Source organism: Chelonia mydas, chromosome 2 (assembly GCF_015237465.2).
Source record: "Chelonia mydas isolate rCheMyd1 chromosome 2, rCheMyd1.pri.v2, whole genome shotgun sequence".
Lineage (NCBI taxonomy): Eukaryota > Metazoa > Chordata > Testudines > Cheloniidae > Chelonia > Chelonia mydas.
The window spans coordinates 183,821,097-183,845,964 of record NC_057850.1 but is presented as its reverse complement, the minus strand read 5'-3'; the positions used below and the strand labels follow the sequence as shown (position 1 = coordinate 183,845,964).

The following is a 24,868-nucleotide window of genomic DNA, read 5'->3' as shown; positions in this document are numbered from 1 at the left end:
ACATCAATAGGAAGGGATACTTCTCCATGGTGTTGCAGGCGGACATCAGTGCAGGCTGCTCTGGAAAGGTGCATGACGCATGCATCCTCAGGAACAGTGGCCTGTACAGAAAGCTGCAGGCGGGGAATTTCTTTCCAGACCACAAGATCACAGTGGGGGAGTGGAAATGCCCATAGGAATCCTGGGAGACCTGGTTTACCCTTTACAGCCCTGGCTCATGAAACCTTACACAGGACACCTGTCAGTAGCAAGGAGCGTTTAACAACAGGCTGAGCAGGTGCCGCGTGGTAGTCAAATGCGCCTTTGGCCATTTGAAAACTCGCTGGAGGTGTCTCAATTGCAAGCTAGACCTTACCGAGGATAATATTCCTGCGGTCATAGCCGCGTGCTGCACTCTGCATAATCTGTGTGAATCTAAGGGTGAAATGTTTGCTCAGGTGTGGAGCACTGAGGCAGAGCGCCTGGCTGCGCAGTTTGAACAGCCAGATGCTAGGGCTGTCAGAGGAGCCCAGACGGCTGCTATTAACATCGGAGAGGCTTTGAGGAAGCACTTTGACAATGAGGGGCACTAACACCTGTCTGCTTGGAGTTGCTTCCCTGGTGCATCCATGTACAATTTTGGGGCCCAAGATCCATGCAACAAAATGATTTAGAAGCCTGTTCCCGAGACTGAATTGATTGCTATATGCTTTTGTAGAGCACAGAATAAAAATGCTGTACCACTAAATAGCTTAGCCTTTATTTATTGTTAAAAAGGGTAAAACCTCACAACTGTGTGTAGCTCCAGCTGTGAGAGGGGGTGGAGTGATGGGGAAACTCAGAGGAGGGCTGTGAAGTGAAAAGGAATGTGAGAGCATAGAGGGGGTGGGGTTGGCAAAGAACGGTGCATCCGCATGTGCTGCAGGGGAGATCGACCAGGGATCTGCTCAGTCTGCAGCTGTACCAAAACTTGAGCACCTCTGTCTGATCCTCCATCACTTTTATCATCCGCTCTGTTGCTTGCCTAGCAAATGCTGCATTCTCTTTTCTGTCCTTGGCCTGTCTCTCATCATGCTGCAGCACCTCCCAGAATGTGTCTTCTTTGCTGCATCTCAGCTTCTTCCTTATCTGCCAAAGCTGGTCGGCAGGGGTGTGTGGTGTGTTCCTCAAGGTCTCGGGCACTGTGGACAATTCACAGAAGAGGAGTGTTACATTCCAGCAAATGATTGAAACATTTCAGTAACCAGGGCCTTTTGCAACTTGTAGCTATCACTTTCTTACTGATTCTAGGCAGGCACACAGCTCCACAAGCACCTCAACCATGGTGAGTGTCGGGAGTGGGGGGAAGGCAGTTGTGAGTATGGACAAAATGGTCACGGCTTGCATGGCAGCTTTGCAGGGAACTCATTCTAAAATTATCACATACTTTTTCACAGGCAGCCAACCTGCTGGCTGACATCTCGCTGCTGCAGGTAAGCAGGGAAACCAGGGCACAACTACTGCATGCTTGTGGCTTTCAACCCTGTCTACATGCAGCTCAACTACGTGCCGCTTTGGTCACAGCTCCAGTGATTGCTAAATGGCATGGTGCAGTTTCCTACAATGGGGGAACTAACAAGGCTGCAATCCCTTGGAATCTGTGGCAGAGGATTAACAAATACCTCTTGGAAACTTTCCAGAGCTTCTCTCTGGAGGATTCCCTGCAGGTCTCCATGTCCATCAACACCCTGCTTGGCCATACAGATTAGCTACACAGGGCCATGTCCAGCTTACAGAAAACACTACCTGCCTCTCACTTTTTGATTCCCTACACAAGCCACAGCAACTTACCCAGCGTCTCATCTGTTTCCTGCTCCCCGCAGAGCAGTTCTGAAGTGGAGAAAAGTTCCTGGCTGCCTGCCCCACCGGGCAGCCCCACTGGGAGCTCCACATCCTCTTCTAGCTCCACTTTTCATCCAGAATTTCAGCCTCCGGGTTACCCCTCTTTCTGCTGCCTCCGAAGTATCCACGGGGCAATCTGCGATGGAGGTGGGATCACCACCGAGGATAGCATTCAGCAGGTCTTAGGTTTGGAGCGATGGTTTGCCTCCCGAGCCTTATGGGTACGCCTTTATCTTCGCTCTGCACTGCTGCATGTCCCGATCATAGTCCTTTTCGCACAAGCCTCGAGAAATATGCCCATATGTGTCCCGATTCCTACGGGTCAATCGCAGCTGCGACTGAACAAACTCCTCTCCCCATATGCTGATCAGATCCAAAAGCTCAGCGGTGGTCCAAGCAGGAGCGCATTTGGTGCAGTAGCCAGCCATGCTCACCTGGGAAGCCAGCAAGCAGGAAATTAGATTTAAAATTCCCGGGGCTTGCAAGGGGGAGGGGTGGGTTGACTGCCAGGCAGCGGAGTTCAAACCACTGACAAGAGCAGCAGCATGGGAATTGTGGGACACTTTCTGGAGGCCAATAAAATAAATTAAAAAAAAAAAGCGTGGTGTTTACATTTGCTGTTTGTCGACAATAAAGGGCGGGGGGGGGGGGGGAGACAAAAGTCTCTTGTAGGGGTGGAAGTTTTTTGTTGCCAAAACAGAGCTTTTTTCGACAAAAGTCCCATTGTAGAGTGTACATTATTGCTGTTTTGTCGCCAAAAGGCAATAAAACTTGCCAGTGTAGACAAGCCCATAGATTCAGAGATTCCAAGCCCAGAAGGGACCACTGTGATCATCTAGACTGACCACCTGTATAATACAGGCCATAGAACTACCCCAATATGATTCCCAGAGCAGATCTTTTAGAAAAACATCCAATCTTGGGTAAATTGCTTCAATGGTTAATTTTTCTCCCTATTAAAAATGTATGCCTTATTCCAGTCTGAATGTGTCTAGCTCCAACTTCCAGTCACTGGATCGTTATTAAATATTTGTTCCCCATGTAGATGCTTATAGACTGTATTCAAGTCACCCCTTCTCTTTGTTAAACTAAACAGATTGAGTCTATCACTATCAGGCATATTTTCTAATCCTTTAATCATTCTCATTGCTTATCTCTGAACCCTCTCCAATTTATCAACATCCTTCTTGAACTGTGAGAACCAGAAATGGACACAGTATTTCAGCAGCAGTCTGACCATTGCCAAATATACAGGTAAAATATCATCTCTATTCCTCCTCAAGATTCCCATTTATGCATCCCAGGATCGCATTAGCTCTTTTGGCCATAGTGTCACACTGGGAGCTCATGTTCAGCTGATTACCCCAAATCTTTTTTCAGTCACTACACCCCACGATAGAATCCCACATTCTGTAAGTATGGCCTACATTCTTTGTTCTTAGATATATACGCTTACATTTAGCCAGGTTAAAATGCATATTTTTTGCTTGCACCCAGTTTACCAAGCCATCCAGATCACTCTGAATCAGTGACCTGTCCTCTTCATTGTTTACCACTCTCCCAATTTTTGTGTCATCTGCAAATTTTATAAGTGATGACCTTATGTTTTCTTCTAGGTCACTGATAAAAATATTAAATAGCATTGGGCTGAGAACCAATCCCTGCTAGACCCCACTGGAAACAGACCTGCTCAATGATGATTTCCTGTTTACAATTATATGTTGAGACCTATCAGTTAGCCAATTTTTAATCCATTTAATGTGTGCCCTGTTAATTTTATATCGTTTTGTTTTTTAGTCAAAATGTTATGTGGCACCAACTCAAACACCTTACAGAAATTTAAGTACATTACGTCAACACCATTACCTTTATCAACCAAACCGGTAATCTTCATCAAAAACAGATATCAAATTAGTTTGACAGGATCTATTTTCCATAAACCCCTGATATGCATTAATTTCATTACCCTCCTTTAGTTCTTTATTAAGTGCCATATTAGCTGCTCCATTATCTTGCCTGGAATTTGATCCTTACCTGTTACTTAGAAAACATAAAAAAATTGCATATTGGATCAGACCTGTGGTCCATCTAGTCCCATATCCTGTCTTGATCCAAGACCAGCACCACAAGTTCACAGAAAGGTGTAAGCAGCTTTGCATGAAGCAGATGTGGGGTAATCTATGCCCAACATTAGACCTCTGCCAAATCTCTTATGTATTGTTAGAGAGTGGCTTAAACCCTGAAACATGATGTTTTAATATCTCTTCCAGAATTTGTCAGCAGTAACTATAACAACTCTTGTTATCCATGTAAACGTCCCATCTCCTTTTGAATTGTGTTAAATTCTTAGTCTCAATAACATCCTGTGGCAGCAGGTTCCATTGTCTAATCATTCATTGTGTGAATAAGTATTTTCTTTGATCAATTCTGAATTTTCCACCTTTCTATTTCATTGAATTCAATGAATGAATTTATGTTATTATGAAAACAGAACAATCTACCTTATCTATACAATTATGTTAGTATACTTTTAACATGTCCCTTCTTCATCTCCTTTCTAAATAAACAATCCCACTCTTTTCAATCGCTGTTCACATGAGAATTTTTCCAGACCCAAATAATTTTCATTGCCCTTCTCTGAATTCCCTTTAATTCTACAATCTCTCTTTAGAGATGGGGTGACCAGTACTGTATACAGTTATCTAGATGAGGCCACACCTTTCATTTATGTATAACATCATTACAATATGTTCTGTATTATTCTACATGCATCCTAACATCATCTTTGCTTTTCTGACCACAGCTGCATATCGGGTCAGATTTGTAAAGGTATTTATGCATGTAAAGATGTTAATAAGCACTTGGTGGGATTTTCAAATGTGCCATAGGTGCCCAAACATCTTTAAAAATCTGGCTCAATGTGCAGCTGAAGTCTTCATTGACTTGTCTACAATGATGCTCAGATTCCTATCCTGAGCTGACAGTTAATTTATATCTTAAAACGGTATATAAGCTTTTTAAATATTTCCCTCCAAATGCACCACTTTGCCATTTATCAACATTGAACTTCATTTACCACAGTGTTGCTCATTCTCCTAGCTTGGTTAGGTCCCTCTGAAGTTCCTCACTAAACTAAAAAACTTTGTGTCACCTGCCAAACTGGCCATCTCTCTCTTCACATACACCCCCCTCAAGGTTATTAACAACATGGGACCTTGTACAGAACCTTGAGGCATCCTGCTGTTAGACTTTTGTCATGATGATAACTGACCATTTAATGCTATCTTTGTTTCCTATTAGCTAGTTTACCTGTCACCTCATGACTACTTAGTTTCTTTCATAGCCTCCTATGAGACACCTTGTGAAAGACCTTTTGAAAGTCTACATGAATCACGATTCCTTTATCCACTACTTTACTGACATGTTCAAAGAATTCTGAGAGATTAGTGAGACATGATTTCCCTTTGCAGAAACCATGCTGATTAGACTATCAGATCTATCGTCTTCCAGATGTTTCATTATTCTATTTTAATCGTTATTTTAATTCTATGAAAAACAAATTAACTCAGCTTCCAGACTTCTGAACAGTGCACAATGCAGAGAAATAGCACAGACCGTCCTAAAATCAAACGGTTATCTAGGAACTTCAAAAATATAGCAACATGCACTTAGAAAGAAATCCTGTCCCATCCTCCCTCACCCAAATGCCTCCAGGCACAAGGAATTTGGTGTACACTCTCCCCTCGGTACAACTGCACAAGTGCAGGAAGAATAAAAGCAGGAGGACACAAAAATAATCACATCAGGCTTAGGGTCAGATTGTGAGTGGCCCTTGTGCTGATGCCCAGTGGCGAGGACACTAGGATACCTCCCTCCTCCATGCACCTCATACAAGGGATAAGGAGATTTGCAGTCTCTGTAGAAGCATAGGGATGGATCTCTCTGTGCATCCCTAGAAGTGCAAATTATTCCACAGGTGTGAGGACCATATACACCAGGAGTTCATCAGGTAGTTCAGGGGGAGATTGTATTTCTTGGAGGTACAATCCCTCCCTAAAATGCCTCTGGGCAATGTGGCTCTGCACCATCTGCTACTCACGACTATGTCTAATAAGCAAAATCTAGTCAGAGCAGAATTCACCCCTTTACAATGCAGCACAATGCATTACTTAAGTCCTATGTAAGCCCGATTTTGAGGGCTTACTTGGGACTTAAATGATGAATGTGTCTTTGCTGACCTTCTGCACATGGAAGAATTTCACCCATATGGACTAAGATTGGTTTTTAAATTTCTTTACAATGGAGATAATAAGAGTCAAATCCTGTAACAAATAAGTTGAGCTATATAACTGCCCACACCCTACTATTTGTGTATCTGTATCTATGCATTCCCAATATTAGCATATGAAATTCCAGATGTATTTAAATGTTATATTACCTTCATGGTAAAAGATTATGTGGTCAGAAAATAGGCCACAAAGTGGGATAGCGCTAGGCTGAGCATTCAGTGTGAACCCAAAGTACTCTACATAAACTAGTAATAAAAATGACCTGAAAGGGAGGAGGAAGTGGGGCCCGAGTTCTTTTTTTGGTTTTGAGATGTGAAAAAGAGGGTTTGAATGTTTGTTTTGCCCCAGAGAAGAGAGATTTTTCCTACTTGTTTTTTCTGAGAAATATCAGGAAAATCAAATCTTATGTTTGCTCGATGCAGACTTGGAGCTCTTTTGACCTTTGACCTTTCCCAGTCCTGAACAAGAGCTCTGTGTAGCTCGAAAGTTTGTGTCTTTCACCAACAAAAGTTGGTCCAATAAAAGATATTACTTTACCCATCTTGTCTCTCCCTTACTAAAAGAGGCAGTCATGTTTAATCTTTCATAAAAGTATTTTCCGTTGCCTATTTCTAGGGAGCTTGAGTTAAACAGGTGTTAAAAAAACAAAATATAAAGTATGAAATTACACCTCTGCCCTGATGTAACACTGTCCTCGGGAGCCAAAAAATCTTACTGCGTTATAGGTGAAACCGCGTTATACTGAACTTGCTTTCCTCCACCGGAGCGCTGCTTTACCGTGTTATATCCTAATTCGTGTTATATCGGGGTAGAGGTGTATCTGAATAATAATTTCCCCTCTTCATTAATCAGGTTTTACTTCATTGGTCTTGATGTTGTAATCCTATTAGTTCTTCAGTCTTCTATGAACCCTACAATCTTCCATTAAAAAAAAAAAAAAAAGACAAGAGTTGAAGAGCTGTGGATTTCTAATATAAAATGAAAGGGGGGGGGGGGATTCCACAAAACTTTCTTGAAAAAAACCCACCAAAACTTTCATTATATAATACATTATAAAGAGGAAAAAGTGCAGAACCCCATTTTTCTCTTTGCAGGTCACTTCTAATGTATTTATATGAACACTAAGCACCATGCTGATGGGAATATATGTATGTATCCTTGGATACATGTATGCATAGACCAATTTTACAATATATATACAGAAAATGTGGTGGTTATGTTCTTAAAAGTATCCAAAACTGTTAAAGGAATTTAAAATATAAATGACAGATTTAAAATCTGAGTAGCCTCAAATTGCAAAAGACTACTTTCATTACTGGATGGAAGGAATGTAAATTATTTTTTATTATTATTATTAATAAAGAATTTTGTGACTGACAACTATTACCTGTTGTCAGCAAGCCACAGAATCGGCACCTGCTGTACAAACCCAAGAGGAAGAACTGGTGGAATCCCTGAGAACAGAGTTCCATGAAACAGCCTGCAAAATACAGAGTCTGCAAGCAGAGACTGAATCTTTAAGAACTCTGGTAAGTAGCTATCGATTTAGAACTGGTGTATACTCACTGGAATATACTCAAAATTCAGTATGCTTTTCTAGGGCATATTCTCATCTTGATGCGCCTGGTGAGAATAAATCCCTATACGCCCGCACTCCCATTGATTAAACTGGTGTTGTGGGTGCCCAGCACTTATAAAAATCAGGCTCTGAAATTTTATCCCTCAACACTTTTAATTCATTAACATTTGTAAACCTCAATGAGATTATTGGGTACATAGTGTTATAGAGCACAACATATATTAAGCAATTTTTAGTGCCTTATAACCAGATAAACCAACGGTTTGCAAACTTTTTGAGCTGAGCACCCCCTTTGAGTTATAATTTTGGTTGTACCCCCCAACTCAGAAAAAAATAGATACATGAAAAAGTATGCTTGATAGCCTTCTAATAAACCTAACAGAGGCCTTAACACAACTTGAAGTAAATTACCTACACCTGTAAGTTTGAAATACACAGATACTTAGCAATCGCACAGCCAAGGCTTCCTCAGAAGCAGGCTGCTTCTACTTTGCAGCCAGGCAGTGCTGCTAGGGAAGGCCAATACCTGCCCCTCTGCCCCTCCCCTCTTGGGTTTTCAGGGTGGGGGGGGGAAGAGCCTGAGAAGGTCTCTGGGAGTGGAGCCAGGGCTGGGCATGGAGGCTGCCACAAGCAGAAATCTGCACAGCCTCAGCGGATGTTGAACCTGACCCACAGGCTGGGTGGCCCACTGAGGTGGGTTGGGGGTAGAGCTAATGCTCCCTCCCCACTCCCCCATGGGGGCTGGTCCAGGCTCCGCTGTGGGGGGCTGGCACAAGCCACCTGGCGTCACCACTCGCCCTCCCGCACAGTTCCTCCATGCTCCTGTAGGGGGGACAAGCCCCACAGTTTGAAAAACTCTGAGATAGCCTCAGACAAAACAGTTCATCAGTCCACACTGCCACAATGCACAGATACAATACAAATATGTAATGAACAGAACGCCCAGTATATTGGGGTCTCCATTTCAGCAGATTCAAATGCAAAGGATTAGGGCGGTTTCAAATTTCCCACACAAACCGTTCACTGAAGTCTAGCTGAAACACTACTACAAAGATTATCTGAAGTTATGACTCTGTTCTGAGTGTTATAATTAATGTTTCATGTAGAAAAGGGGTCTGGAGAACTCATTGTATGATGCTAAGCACTGGCATGACATTGAACTTCAGAACCTAGGCTCTGTCATTACCAAGCTAGAGGCAGAGGTGCGAGAAATCAGAGCAGAAACTGAGCAGCAGCAGAGGGATCGTGAAACTCTGCTGTCCAACAAAATACAGCTGGAGAAGGATATCGCTGCATATCACTGTCTTCTGGATGCAGAAGAAAGAAGGTATTTCTTTTTAAAATGGAGAGTATGTCATGAACACAGAACTTGTGAATAACATGAATAATAACCTTGTGCACTGTGGGTATGCGCTGAGATCCCCAGAGACAACAGAACTGGCATGGTCCACTGAGAAGTGTGCATAGGTAGCTAGATTTGAAGAAGCTGTACAGGGGATGTACACCTCAAGTCCAACTCTGCATAGGTTCCTAGTGCTTTGCATTAGGTGCCAGTAGTGAGAGAGCAGGGCAGGGGAGGAGTAGACCAGGGCCAGTGGATCAATGAGCCTTCATTTCCCAAAGCACTGAGACATAAGAGATAAAGAAACTGTGACAGCCTCAAAGCTACATTAACTGCTGTAAAGCAGCTGTGAAGCTGCTTCATATGTTGGGAACATGATTCCCTTCCTTAGACTCCCCTCCCACCCAGTATAAAGAGCAGCCACTCAGGCTGGGCTCTTGGGGAAGGCCTCATCCTCTCTACAGAACAGAAAACATGATTTAGGCCATGATCCAGTAAAATACTTGAACACATTTACTTTTAAGCATGAGTAGTCCCATTGAAGTCAACAGGATTATTCACATGCTTAAAGGTCAGCACCTGCTTACATACTTTGCTAGACAGTGGCATAGCTACAAAGGTGAAATTGGTGCAGTCACTCCAGGGCCAACAACGCTATGGGGGCCCAAACAGACAGAGTAGCGTTACAGCACTTCATTTGGTACACAGAGTCTCAACACCACTCACTCAAATTAGGCTGTCAGATGGAGGGGCAGTCAGGCCAAATTTGAGTGGCATTACAACAGGGCATGCAGGGTTGCAGTGCTGTTCAGATTTGGCCCAACTGCCCCTCTGTCACGACAGGGGACAGCCGAGCCACATTTAGTGGCCTTGCAACTTGGTACATGGGATTGCAGGCAACACCACTCAGATCTGATCCAGCCACACTTCCATCATGACAGAGGGGCAGCTGGGGCAAACCAGATCAGCACTGCAACTCCAGTGTGCACTCTCACAATGCCACTCTTCACTCAGATTTGGCCTGTGTTGTGTGCATGTGGGGTGGGCGATAAGAGTGAGCAGAACCACTGGGACTGGGAGGAGCCACCCTAGCCCAGGAGAGGAACACAGCACTGAGCCACGGCTGTGTCAATGAGTGGCCAGGAAAGTCCCAGAGGCGGTGGATGACAGGGTGAGTTGTTGGTGAGCTATGAGGTGAGGTGGGGAGCGTTGGCAGGGGGCACCAGGATGAGGGGTTGGGGACAAGTGGAGGATGGTGGGGTGAACTGTAGGGGGATTGGGAGATGTTGGAGAGTGGTGGGCTATGTTGGGAGCTATGGCCCAGAGTCTGGAAGGGGCCCCCTACCCTTGTCTTGCACCAGGGTGATCTGGGTTAGTGATTAATGTTTAAACTATGTTCTAATATTTATCAAGGGTAACATTTGTTTCTTTAAGTTGATTGTTTCTTGCTTTACTATCAAATATACCATATTTTCCATCACTGAAGAAAATACTGTATCAAATTCTGGTTCAGAATACATGGACTATATTCTGCTCTCAACTGAGGAGTAACTGAGCGCCCCTGCAATTCAGCAAAAGTACTTAAGCATATGCTTAGTTATAAGTGTGTGCTTAAGTGCATTGCTGAACAGAAACAAGCTTAAACGCTCTGTTGAATTGTGGGGGTCTAAGCTGAATTTGGCCCATTATCTATATCTTTTGTGGACAAACATAATCCATTCTTTTTCTTTGAACAATTTTCTTCTGGAGAAAAAATTCTAAATTTATTTCAAGTGTTTTTGGGTTTGCTTCTGGGAGAACTCTAATCATCTGAATTAGCCACAGAGCCTACGAGAACTCATGTCCTCCCCCCCTCACATTCCAAATCAAAGTTTTCTGTCAACAGGCCCTTATTAAAATGGTTTGCTTTTCAGACAGCATAATCTCCTGCCTAATAGAAAATACTTTGGTGCTAGTCAGGTCTTGATCCTCCATATATAGAAGACCCAATTTCACAACTGTAATTGGCTTCTGAGTGGGCTGTAAGATAGCAACAAGGTGAGCAAATGCACCTTGTGAAAATGCTGAAGAAAGTAAAAGTAAAAAAAATTAAATTTCTGCTGATTTTCATTCCAAGTTTTGTGGGAAAGTGTTGAAACATACATTGAAATTTCCTATTTACACTAATCATCAGAATGCCCAGTATCAGCTATTGCACAGAACCTACCTACTGTCTTATGAACAATATAATGGAGCAAACTGATCATGATAAAAACAGGTACTGCAATTCTGTTCTAAGCTCTTTCAAACAAATGCGGTGGGATTGTACATTCAAACAACTAACTACGTCCATAGCTCTGCAGGATGCTTGTAATGATCTTCCAACTAAAACAACTGATTCCCTCCTGTTTTCTTTTTAGAGTTGCAAGACTTTCTATTGCAGCCTAGTGGTGTAATTCCCATGTTCCTTTGAGGTAAAATTCACCTATGTGCAGAGAGCCAGAAAAAGGCCTGTACACTTCTGAAGTGCCATTTCGGTACTTAGAGAAAGGGGACTTAAGTAGTCTACACACCTTATTCTGGCCCTCTGTATCGAGGAGAATTTCACTTATGTGAGGGGAGATGTGTGGGAGTGAAGACAGAGAAAGAGGCCTGAACCACAAAGTTTGGATGGAGAATTAAATTTCAGTAAAGTTACATGTGTGTTGGGCGTGAATTTTGGTCCATGGTGATCTCTAATAAATACACATACTACTTTTCCTGGTCCAAATCTTCAAAAGTGCTTATATACAAATGAAAATGCTTTACATATTAATACATTTTAAAAGATGAATGTATAGCAACGGTAGAATTTTAATAACGATCAAAATGTTCTCAAAGAGCGGGAATAAAGTTACTGGGTGAAATTCACCACCATGCACTGAAGTGATGCACAAACTTTAAGAAGGTCCTCTGTGAAGGGGTAAATTTCACTCATTGTGAGGTAAATTAATAGACTAAGCGAAACTATGTTGTCAATTACTGAAGGTATAATCCTACTGAAGCCAATGGCATTTCACCAGTGGATGTGAAAGTAGAATTTGGTCCAACAATTTCCCCTTTCTTCCTATTACTTGCTCTAACCAGCAAATAATAATTATTCTTTTTTTTTAAACTTTCAGTTGATTTTGAAATTCCCTGTCCACAGAAGACAAATGTTGGAATTCAAAGCAAAAGATGATGTCACTGACAAAAATGTTTGTGGAAACCATAAACCCATCAAAGCAGCCTGCTTTATTCAGTTTGATTTAACAATCTAAGTAGGTTGTAGCTTGAACAACTTTATTATAGTCTCTTCCTCATGTGAATGCTTTGCTGACAGATGTCAAGTTAGCCATGTTGTTAAAATTATAATAATAAAAGTAAATAATTCATTGCAATTGTTTGATTTTTTTTTAAATCATTCTCCAATACTTTTCAGTGCTGCTAAAAGGTACTAGATTAACAGCAAAGGTCCTCTTTTTATTCACAAAGTTTATTCATCTCTTTTTGCAATACAAATACTTTACTATTAGACTATTCTCCCACTATGCAAATTGCACAAAATGTATTTTTACTGCAATGAATGGAAACTGCAGGTTTCCATGTTGCTTCACAAGAACTTGGACTCATTAGTGTGAAATTTAATTTGCACTAATAAACCTGAGGTTGATAAAGCATGAAATGAACTTGATGCAATTAGTTTTACAGTAGGTAAAACTTAGGCAGCAGAAATACAAGCTTCCCTACATCGCCCTGAAAACATACCTTAGTTCTCTTCCAGAAGAAACTTCACCTAAGACAAAAGAGGGTAACTAATTTTCAATGCCCCTTCAATTTTTGGCCTTTCTGCTGAGCTTGCTAACATGAGTGGTAATTAGTGCAAGCATAGTGGTACATTTTGTAATATGACCACCTTGCAGCAATTCGGGCTAGATCGCTAACTTTTCTCATGTGCCACTAGTCACCCATCAATTGCAGGGACTGACCTGGAGCATATTTGAACTGGCGCTTGTGACAAAGCAATCTGCATACTATTGCCAATCACCTCTACTATTTAGTCTTCCTTTTTATATTTTAATATTCTCATTTTATTGTATTTGTAATCTTGTTATATACTCGGTAAAATGTTCAAGCAGTTACTATTTAATCAGAGAAATATAAAACTTTGGCCTCACTCCTGCAAACCCTTATGCATATGATGAACTTTTATTTGTGAGAGTAATCCCTTCATATAAGTAAAGCTAAACACATATGTGTTTGCTGGATCAGGGCTTTACAATATAAACAACTAGATAAGAAATAAATGCTTGGCACATATCTGCTTCGGGATATTTTGATATACATCATTACATGAAATCAAAGGTTGCTAAGACATTTAAAGAGTCACAATCTGAAGACTTTTTTTTTAATTAAAAAAATATCAAACAAAGCTACAAAGACCCTTAAATGGATGAGAAAAACAAACTAACTCCAGGTTTATTATACTTCATCAGCAGTGATGCCAGCCTTAATACCCTGTTAATGTGTTTCTCTCAACACTATCTTAACCTTTCCTCTACACCAACCCCCTAGGCATGCAACACCCTTCCTGAGATAGTCCATAAAACAACCTCTCCTCATTTAATCTCTCATTAGGACCCTGTCAGGGTTCCTTCCCCACTCTGAACTCTGGAGTACAGATGTGGGGACCCGCATGCAAGACCCCCTAAGCTTATTTTTACCAGCTTAGGTTAAAAACTTTCCCAAGGCACACATTCCACCTTGTCCCTGAACAGTATGCTGCCACCACCAAGTGAGTTAGACAAAGAATCAGGGAAAGGACCATTTGGAGTTCCCGTTCCCCCAAAATATCCCCCCAAGCCCTTACAACCCCTTTCCTGGGGAGGCTTGAGAATAATATCCTAACCAATTGGTTACAAAGTGAACACAGACCCAAACCCCTGGATCTTTGGACACTAAAATAAAAAATAAATTAAAAAAAATCAGTTCTTAAAAGAAGAATTTTATTTAAAAAAAAAAAAAGGTAAAAATCCCCTCTGTAAAATCAAGTTGGAAGATAACTTTACAGGGTAACAAAAGATGCACAAAACACAGAGGAACCCCCTCTAGCCTTAGTTTCAAAGTTACAACAAAACAGGGACAAACCTCCCTCCAACAAAGGGAAAATTCACAAGTTGAGAAAACAAAGATAAACTAATACGCCTTGCCTGGCTGTACTTACAATTTCTGTAATATGAGAGACTGGTTCAGAATGGTTTGGAGGACATGAATTGATGTCCAGTCCCTCTTAGTCCCAAGAGCGAACAAACACAGAAACAAAAAACCCAAAACAAAGCCTCTCCCCCGCCCCCGGAACAGATTTGAAAGTATCTTTTGTCCCCATTGGTTCCTTTGGTCAGATGCCAACCAGGTTATTTGAGCTTCTTAACCCCTTACAGGTAAGGACAAATTTTGGGCTACCCTTATGGTTATGACAGACCCATTTCAACTGTGACGCCTATAAGATTTTGGTCAAGAAATGGCTAGATAAAGGAGTATATGGGAAATAACTATATGCCTCATTAAACGCAACAGAAAAGGGCTTGTATATGTGGGCAGCGCATAAACCCCCCATTTGTGGAGGCTAGCCCCCTACCCCTTTTTGCCTGAGGCCCCGCCCCGCCCCCCTCTTGCCCTCCAGGGCCAGAGGAGCCCTGAGCCCCGCACTGCAGCCGGGGGAGCCCTGGCTGGCCCGCCCAAGCCGCCCTGAACCCTGCCCAAGCTGCCCCAAACTCCAGCTGCCCGGAGGAGCCCCAAGCACCAGCCATGGCCCCAGCCTCCATTACACACTGCCCATGCTTGTATGTTGTATCCATTTCACGTGACATTCATATATTCCTTTTCTTATTAGATTGTAAAATCTTCAGAAAAGGGACTGTGTCTTCCTATATGTTTGTACAGCACCTTGGAAATTGTGTGTGCTGCTACAGTATAAATAATTATACACAAATTGGTGCACAGCAGATCAGATGGAATGTGTCCACTGTTTGACTTAAAATGGATATTGTCCTGGATTGGTTTTGACTTCAACAAATAACAGTAGAGAAAACAAGCATAGCATGAAACCTTAAGGTATAAGAGCTATCAAACAGGCCAGTTGTCAAGCAAAGACCAAGAGCAAATCAAAGTTGTTTCTCAACTTGAGATTCAGTGAGTTTCCAAGTTTGAAAGATTCTCTCTGCAATATAAGGAAGAAGACTGAATTTACAAGTCACTTTTGCGTTTTCATATACCAGACTATTGCTAGGGCGAGGGTGGCAGTTGCCTTTTATGTATTATAATTACAGTGAGCAGCTGCTTTAAATCATTAAATGAATAATCTGTTGGCAGGAAGGATACATCATACTGGTGCTACTAATTCTTGGAACATTTCCTTGATGTTTCTAATGATGCTTCATTAACAGGTATGAAAAAGCACTCTCAACTACCCTGATGTGAACCTATTTTTGTAAACTTCACTGTCAGAGATAACCCGTGTGAAATTATGAGTTTATAGCCACATTCTGACAAGCAGGATCCTGGGTCTTCTACTTTAATTTATTTTAAGAGTAGAGTATTTTATGTGAAATAGGGAATCTTCCAGAGGTCTTTTTTTCAATGTGGACTTGGATTTTAGGTTCAAATGATGTGGCATATCTTGGATCTGGTTTTGAATTGTAATGTAAAATATAAATTATTTTTCCAATAAGATCTTTTTTCTTTGGAATTGCAACAGTTTCTTGAACAACATCTGTGTTCTACTTCCTCAACTTTAATACTTAGAGTCAGGGTTCTCCCAGTTTTTTTTGTTGAACTTCCTGTGACCCTCTCTTCCCTTAGTAAAGACCAAGAGCTAATCAAAGTAGTCTCCCAGATGTGTGACATGTAGTACAACTGGCTCTTTTAAACAAAGTTCTTTCCTATGAAGTGCATTAGAAAACAGTTATTGTATTCCTGGATAAAACTATCTATAGTATTTTTATGGTGTTCATCACCAGCGTATCCGAGTACCATACAAATAATAATGAATTATTCTCACAATACAAGTGGTTTATAGGGAATGTTTAGAAATGGGGAACTGACGCTCAGGCAAATTAAAGGGAAAATTTTCAAAACTGTCTGCTGACTTTGGCTTCTCGAATGTCCAGGTCACCTGGGTCACAACCCAGGTCACTTTTGCCCCAACTCTCCATTCTAGCAATTATTATGTTAGATACAGACCTACATTTTTCAACTAGGATGTGTTTCAAACTGTTTTTTTTAAAGAACCATTCTTTCCATTAACTTTCCCATTTTCAACTTTACTTTTATTGCAGTTTCCATCATATGGTCTAGTGTAAAATCCTACTGTGAAAATCTGAGCACATCAGTGTTATTAGTGGATTGATTTTACAGTCTTTTACTAAAAAAGAATGTTAAAAAATCCCTAGAAAATTTCAAACTATAATTGCGTAATTACCCTCCTCATAAAACTTTAGACCTTAACAAAACACATTTATCCATCATTAAGTACATTCTGATGATTCATGGCTAGGGGGAACGAGCAAGAAAACTTTTTCCTTCCAACTGTGAGGGTCTGAAATTGTATCAAACACCTAATAGCCAGAGGATGATACGAAGGATGAAGCCCTCAAGCAGATTCAAATGACAACCCTGGCAGGAATCCCAGTAAATTACTACCTTCGAACAGCTGTGAGGGACTTCACTAGGGCATTGCCCTTGGATCTTGCTAGTGCTCTGTCTTCCTGATATTTTTGTTTGTTTGTTTTAAATAGACTCTGTCTAGTACATATAGTCCTCTGGTTAGTAGTTGCTGTCTGGCAAAGTGTTCAAGCTCTATCTATTGTGTGCCTTTGATCTGGGAGTATCCGAGCAGTTTACTAAGGTATTATCATCATTTCACAAAGAGATGAGACGAAAACAGAAAGCTAAGGATGCGGAAACAGTATGGTTTTATTGTTAACACAGCAATAGGAATCTCGAGATGGTAGGTCTATTCTCAGTTCTTACAGAGACACTGGGTATGTCTATACTGCAAAGAAAAACCCATGGCTGGCCCCATGACTAGGGTGACCAGATATCCCGATTTTATAGGGACAGTCCCGACTTTTGGGTCTTTTTCTTATATAGGCTCCTATTACCCCCCATCCCTGTCCCGATTTTTCACACTTAATGTCTGGTCACCCTACCCATGACAGCCAACTTGAGCTCAGGCTATGGGCCTGTTTCACTGCTATGTAGTCTTCCAGGTTCAGGCTGGAGCCTGGGGTCTAGGTCCCTGTGGGTAAGTATAGTATATGACAGTAAAGCATAATCCATTCCATCCTAGCATCTAGGCCTCAACAGACTATTCCTCAGTAAAGTGGTGCTACTGTTTTCTTTGGTTTCTGCTGAGTCAGTTCCAGATTTAAGAGCTGAAACAGCTATCAGTACCATGCTCCTAACAAGTATTAAATCTGTAATCAAGAGAGGACCATTCCACTGCTTTATGATACTGTGTTTGCAAGAGATGAATGACACAAAAGAAGCAGAAAGGCATTAGGTTCACATTAGCCCTGGTAACAGAGTGGAGTTGTTTATCGATAATTGCCTAATGAAAAAGTGTTATGTCGGGTAAATGATCTGCATTTCTGTATCTCAGGATCAGGTGCAGCACTTTCTTTAGTAGCAATATGGAAGACAATACCAGTTTATCTACCAAGATAGTTAAAGGAAAACGTGCTGTATGGAAACTGATTGCCAGCTTGGATCATTTCACTATTGAATCTGCAAGTCATTGCACAGTGCACTGCAGGATGTGCAAGCTCACTATGAGTAAAAGTGAAAGTAGTGCATTGGCACAAGTAACTTCAAGCAGCAGGTCTATTATTCCACACTGAGCAGTTAGGTGTCAAGCCTCTTGCATAGTCTCTCTATTCCTTGCAAACAGACAAGGTGTTAAGGGGTGGGGGGAGAAGAATGGATGCACCTGGGGAGCAATGGACTTCAGGATGATCTAATAAGTTATTTAGCTACTTGTTCCCTGATTAGACCTTACACCTACCTACAAGACACAAGTAATTTGGCAGCCTTTCAACACTGCTCTAAATATCAGAGATTCCCCAGTGCTCCCTTGTTCTGCTCATAATTTTTAACCTATACAACCCTCAGCACCTGCCCTGCACAGGATCAAGCCATCTAAGCTAAGCACACAGATTGTCAATGCTAATAATATATAGAAATATAAAAGCAGCATCGTATAATACATACACAAGGATAACTGTGACAAATCTTAGAAACTAGTTAGAAAGCCTCGGCAGCAATGGCTTTGTTACTTAATATAAAGTTGGCAGCTAAGTGTATAACTGCAAAGAATTTCACTAGGAAAGAGGAAGAGATACTTGATCTCTGAGATGCTGAGAGGGAGAAAAAGAGTGACAGAAATAGCTTGACAGTCTCCTGACTCCAAAAATGTAAGGAATTGATTCTTTGGCTTAAACCACAGCAAACTGTTAGCACAAAATTTTTTTACTAATATTGTAGGGCTGTTATACAAATTGTAGACTAGATATGATTTGTACCTTTCAATTTTCTCTCAGTTTTCTATTTAAAAATGCCTCTGAGATATTTTTAGTGCTACTGTCACTTGAGTATCTGTTGCAAATCATTCTTGATCAAAAGGAACACATGTTTTCGACCTCTCATGAGAGAACGAAATAGGACAAAAGGTACCTGGTCGAAGGGTACTTGGCCAACGGCATGAGCTGGAAAAGTCCACACTTCCATAAGCTGCTGCCAAGATGCTGACTACAGTCAATAAGGAGTATGGAGAAAGCCTGGTAACAGTGAAGAGTGACAGTAATAGGGGACCATGCAGCAAATTCTGGGGTGGTTTGGCTTTCTACAATTATGTAGGTAGCCACAGATTTTAAGCCTTAAAACACCTAACTCACTCAGGTACTAGACTGAGTCTAAAGAGTGATATAAGGCCAAATCATACAGTCCTTGCGCATCTGCCTGAGGAGTTCTGCACAAGCAGATCGGCCTCCTTCTGTGCAGAAGGGGACTCAGCTGTTCCCATGACCCTGTTACCCAATGGCCTGTGATGGGATGTTAGATGGGGTGGGATCTGAGTTACTACAGAGAATTTTTTCCTGGGTATCTGGCTGGTGAATCTTGCCCATATGCTCAAGGTTCAGCTGATCGCCATATTTGGGGTCGGGAAGGAATTTTCCTACAGGGCAGATTGGAAGAGGCCCTGGGGGTTTTTCGACTTCCTCTGTAGCATGGGGCACGGGTCACTTGCCGGAGGATTCTCTGCACCTTGAAGTCTTTAAACCATGATTTGAGGACTTCAATAGCTCAGACATAGGTGAGAGGTTTATCACAGGAGTGGGTGGATGAGATTCGGTGGCCTGCATTGTGCAGGAGGTGTCATCAGTATAGAGGAGCATAATGGTCCCTTCTGACCTTAATGTCTATGAAGCTATGGAAAAAAAAAAAAAACTACCACCCTGATTCAGTAGTGCTTTCTCTGTGGTTCAGGGTCCACTTTGAGAAAAGGGGTGATGAGTAGGTAGGCTGGAGGGAAGTGTGGGTAAGTTGGGGGTGATACACAGAGTTTCCCCAGACTGCATTATGTTTTCCACATTGCCCACAGTGTGTTCCAAGCACTACATGGCCAAGGATCCAAGGGTGAGGAGTGAAGCTTGCAGGGGGAACCTCTGCTTCCCTCCATGGAATGACACGGAGAACTCTCTGCAAAGGATTCTTCAGGAAGATTTTTCTTCCCCCAAACCCTGTCCCACAGCTCTTAACACTAAAGAGAACAATCTGCCTCCTGGGAATGTGCTTGTTAAGTTCTTCTTGGCTACCCTTAGATTCTGTCAACATCAGCAATAACCTTGTTTATTTTGCCACAGATATTTTAGAATGCAGGCTGGGATACATTTTGCACATTAATTTTAATAAAACAAAAACCATCTTACAATGAGCATGCATCTGCATTAAGGCAAAAATTTAGGTGAACACACATGACTGAAATTCAAATAAAATAAGTTAATTGTTCAAAAAACAAAGAATATGAATATTTTCCGGGATAGACGTGTGTAATACACTGTTTATAATGGCTACAATTTTCTGCCATCTTGTAATCTTTAGGGCCCAGGACCTGCTATTATCTGCAGCCACATGGACCTATTTGTAACTACTACTGTGAAACTGAATATAAACACACGTCTGCCGGTCAGGGAGATGTACATTTCTAAAATATTGTATTAATAAATGTACTTCTCTTGGGCTTCCACAATTATGTACTAGAATTTATAAACAGATTTATCATATTTAATATCTAGTATTTGCATGCATAAGTAACTCATAGAAGAGAATCAGGTAAAAATTTTATGTTCGGTTGCCTAGAGTAAGGACCCAGTCCAACTCCCACTGAACTCAGTAAGTCTTCAACTTCAATCAGAACTGGACTGGACCCTAAATGACAGGGAAGAATTTGGTCCTTACTCCTTACAGTGTAGTTCAGGACTGAAACTATTTCTGTCTGTGCTACTAAAGTGCCCTATGACCTTAGGCAGGTCACTTAACTTTTCTATATCTCAGTTTCCTTTCTTTAATATGGCAATGACACTTCTCTTTATTCAAGAATTTTGAGACTTATGGATGGAAAGCACTAAGTGGAAGTAGTATTTTAATCCATCAAGGCAAAAATCTATCCAACACTATCTTCCAAAGTTTGGGAATACATAATTTTACTCTAAGAAAAAAATATCCAAGTTATAAAATGGCACTAAAAATAGGAAATATAAATATTGCTACCAATATTTGACAGATAATTTTGGTTCTGGTTAGCACGTGAGCAGCAGATACTTCTCCTGGTTATGGCAGACTAACAAACGTACCATACAGTAAGAATTTTACATGATTAAAAGTGCACCATTTTAAGGTTTATCTCCATTGCTGATAGCTTTATCCTGGTCTTCAAAACATGTTGAGTCCCAAAACATATGACAAACACATTTTGAAGCACAGTCTCCTTCTTATTTATTTCCACCTCTTAATTTGTCCATTGGAGGCTGAACTTTTTAGTATCAGTGTCCCTGCATTTCTTCACAAAAATAGGTATTTCCTAAAGAGCAGGTTTGTGTGCAGTACACATTTTGTACTAGGCCAATGCACTTATATATCTAAGAAAAAATGCTTTTCCTATTTTAAACCAATGCCACATTTTTGACAAGGGGGCTTTCCCACTCTCTCTTTTCAAATACTTATGTTCTCCTGCAAACTGATTTCCCTAATGTCTTCTGCTACTTTACCTTTGCTCAAGAGAGATCTTTCCTTATAACTACAAGCATTAACATGAATTTTCAGGATGCCAAATAGGTATATACACAGTAACTGACCAAAAGTAAAAATGTGTTTCATTATATCTGTTCATTAGTTAGGAGTACAGAAAGAACAGAAAGCAGTAATTACACCTGGTTTTTAAGAAGTGTGCAGTACTTTTTGAAGGCCTGAGTTCATCAACTGGGCTGAACAAATCAGTTTACAGCACTATAATCCATTGGGCTACCCAACGCTAGAAACAAGACTGGAAAATCTACATAGATAACAGCAATGGCTTCTTACCTTTCCAATATATACTAGATTCCAGATATCAGAGTAAAATGAGGTTCACTCCCACCCAGGTCCAATGTTGCAGAAAAATATTCATTTCCAGTGCATACAAATTCAGTATCTGGCTTTAAAAAAAAAAAAAAGGTTCTGTTTGTATGTTTACTTGAGTGGATCGGATCTGCTACTATGTCTATAGGGTCTCTGCCACTCAGTTCCAGGCTTTGATCAAACAGCATACCTGATAATCCAGAATTTTGCAACACTACAACAATAAGCCATTGACAATAAATCATAGAAATGGGAGGGCTGAATTCTAATCCTGTCTCCAAAGTGTTTGCAACTTTCCCAGTTTGGTGTCATTCACAAATTTTAAGTATACTCTGCACTCCATTATCCAAGTCATTCATGAAAATTTTGAACAGTACCAAATCCAGGACAGACTTCTGTATTAACATTCAACTTGAAAGCCAACGCTGATCCCCCTCCAAGATCCACAGAACAAACCCCAAGAGGGTCTAGTCAGATCATGGCCCCTATGTATACATTTCAGTTTAATATATTGGGCCCAGATTCTGCAATTAACTCCACATGGGTTGAGTCAATAACCCAAAAATACATTCTACTTGAAATTAAATCCTATTATGATACAGTGGCAGTTATTCCATAGTTAATATTGCATCTTCATTTCCATTATAAACTCAGTTTTGGTTTCCTCATGTAAAATCCAAGCTCAAATTTGGTAGTTTAATTTTGGGACTGAGACAGAATACTTATCAAATTTGAAGTAATTGGACAAGGAGTAAATAAATGAGATGCTCACCAGAATTCAAAGTCTTAACTTCACTTTTTATTGTCTGTGAAGAACTATGCATACCTATTGCATTATAGAAATAATAATAATCTTTAATGGAATACAATAGTTCACCATGTTTTTACTAAGCTACTTACAACAAAGGCTTCTGACATGAACTCCTGGTAATTTAACATAGAGACATTTCCTTAACAATCCCATCCTGACACATCAAAAATGTTCATACCCGTAGACCTTTACCTACCCAGAAAAAGTAAATGTCACATCTGGAAACTTTTCCCCTCCCCTCAAATCTCCACTTCTGGAGAAGTGGATGAGGCAGACACATAACTGAACATTCACCCGCTTCTCCCTCTCACCCCTCCCTTCACCTCCAGAGGCCCACCCCACAATTTCCACATACATTTGGGAACCCTAAACCCCTTCACACATCTGGAGACACCCCTTCCTCCCAGACCAGGCCACCAAGTATTACCCAAGATTTGACAGTCACACATTTTGTTCCTATACAACTGGTAATACGTCACACCATTTTTGAGGGAGAGGGCAAGAGCAAGAGCCTGCAATACAGCGTTGCCTATGGGAAGATGCACTAAATTGTCTTCTGAGAGCCCATGTGTCTAATGCCAGCTCTTCTGCTAACTGCTCTGAATATTTCTAGTCACTTCCTAACTCTTATTAACCAAGGCATCATTTCCCCTACCTTTGGGTAGACATAATTATTGTTCACTCATTTTACAGCTATGATAACAGACAAGTGGGAAAAGGTAACATCAGACTAGACAGAGGTAGGAACAGACCACACCTTACCACACTACTTCTCAGATGGAAGGAGATAAATTATCTCTTTGGGTAACCCATGCTAACACAGTGCAGATCTTTGTCCCTTCCTAGTGGTTAGGCCTCCTGTAGAGATTTATGAGTCTCTTACTGCCTCCATGCTAATAGGAAAAGTCATTCTACTTAATGGCAGATGCTCATGCAACTCCCATAGCTACCATAGAAGCAGTTGGTGCCATGTATCTGAAGGTTATAACTTATGGATTCAAACTCTAACGGCTCATGCGGGGTGGGACATACGTCAGTGTGAAGCCCATGCAATAAATATTGAAATGATTTATATAACAAAACATATTTATAGGTATTTTGGTTGTTGTATCAATATTTGTTTTAGCGTAGTGAGAACTCTTCTGTTAGAAATGGGTGGGATACTTATTAAAACGTATGTTTAAAGAGGAGAAAGCACAGTGGGGATATTTTTGCCTGTGTATACAGAAAGTGGAAGACCTTGCCTGCATGTGCTCTAAAAAGATCAGAACTTGGTTAAACAAACATATTTCAAGAAAGCAATCTTATTTTCAACAAAGTAAAAATTAGCTCTGAAGGAGAACTGAATGCTTCAGCAAAAAGAAAAGGAGTACTAGTGGCACCTTAGAGACTAACCAATTTATCTGAGCATAAGCTTTCGTGAGCTACAGCTCACTTCATCGGATTCCTTGGTTAGTCTCTAAGGCGCCACTAGTACTCCTTTTCTTTTTGCGAGTACGGACTAACACGGCTGCTACTCTGAATGCTCCAGGCCGTCGCTAATGACCAATTAGCCTTTCACCTGTAGGTCAGCAGTGCCAATCCAGCCCAGCCAATTGAGGAATTAAAAGTTGTTCCCACCCTAGAGATCGATCTTTGGGGTTCCCCCACAAAGCCTTCGCTGGGCCTGTTCCGGCTCCCACATCACACACGTTCCCCGCTAATTGGCAGACTCAGCCCAGAGAAGCCAAAAACTGCAGGAGTCAAGGCAGGCGTGAACGCGCCTTCTCGCTCCGAGATAAAGCCCCTCACCCCCACGCAGGCCAAGGCCAGCACGTGGCGCGGGAAACCTGCCGGCTCGGTTCTCACTGCGCCCTAGATAAGAACGAGGGTTTTCTTCGGCAAGGCGGGCCCAGCCCGCAAGCCACACGGCTTCTGTGCTAAGCTGCAGACAGGGCCAGAGGGGAGAGAGGAGGCGGCGGGTGGGATCATCTCTTTTGTCACAGAGCTCGTACTCGGGTTACACGCAACGCGGGCACAAACGCACCACAGGGCTCATTAACCCGCGCGCACAGGGCTACCGCAAACGGGGGCGCTATGACGCTCCTGCCCCCCCACCCTCGGGAACGACGCCTTGCTCGCGCCAGCTGCCGCGCTAACTGCGCCCTGCTCGCAAGCAGGGGGAGCGTTTTCCGCTCTTTACCACGCGGGCGGGAAGGCGGGTCTAGGGCGAAGACGGCTCCGCAACCTATGCTCCCTGTGTGGCCACCTCAACGCCCGCTCCGCTCGTCATCCACCCCCTCGACGTTTCCTTGCGCGCATGCGCTATTCTAAAA

General features: G+C 41.7%; 1 protein-coding gene and 1 long non-coding RNA gene across 10 annotated transcripts in view; one reads left to right on the top strand and one right to left on the bottom strand.

Annotated features, from left to right (window-relative positions):
- Window positions 1–9,170, top strand: part of BFSP2 (beaded filament structural protein 2) — a 35,198-nt gene extending 26,028 nt beyond the window's left edge. The window contains exons 5-6 of the mRNA XM_007064310.3: window positions 7,547–7,678; window positions 8,835–9,170. Coding sequence (XP_007064372.2) covers window positions 7,547–7,678; window positions 8,835–9,107 — 405 coding nt within the window. The 3' untranslated portion in view covers window positions 9,108–9,170. The remainder of the gene's footprint in view (window positions 1–7,546; window positions 7,679–8,834) is intronic.
- Window positions 1–24,868, bottom strand: part of LOC114020504 — a 92,923-nt gene that overhangs the window by 67,900 nt on the left and 155 nt on the right. The window contains exons 1-5 of one of the 9 annotated variants that reach the window (XR_006288924.1): window positions 24,736–24,837; window positions 21,707–21,815; window positions 7,009–7,067; window positions 1,810–2,294; window positions 746–1,160 (exon numbers count right to left, since the gene is read on the bottom strand). This is a non-coding gene — a long non-coding RNA (uncharacterized LOC114020504). Of the gene's footprint in view, window positions 1–745; window positions 1,161–1,809; window positions 2,295–7,008; window positions 7,068–18,799; window positions 18,904–21,706; window positions 24,865–24,868 lie in introns of those variants that run through there. The other 8 variants (XR_006288923.1, XR_006288920.1, XR_006288921.1 and 5 more) reach the window with 8 other exon arrangements.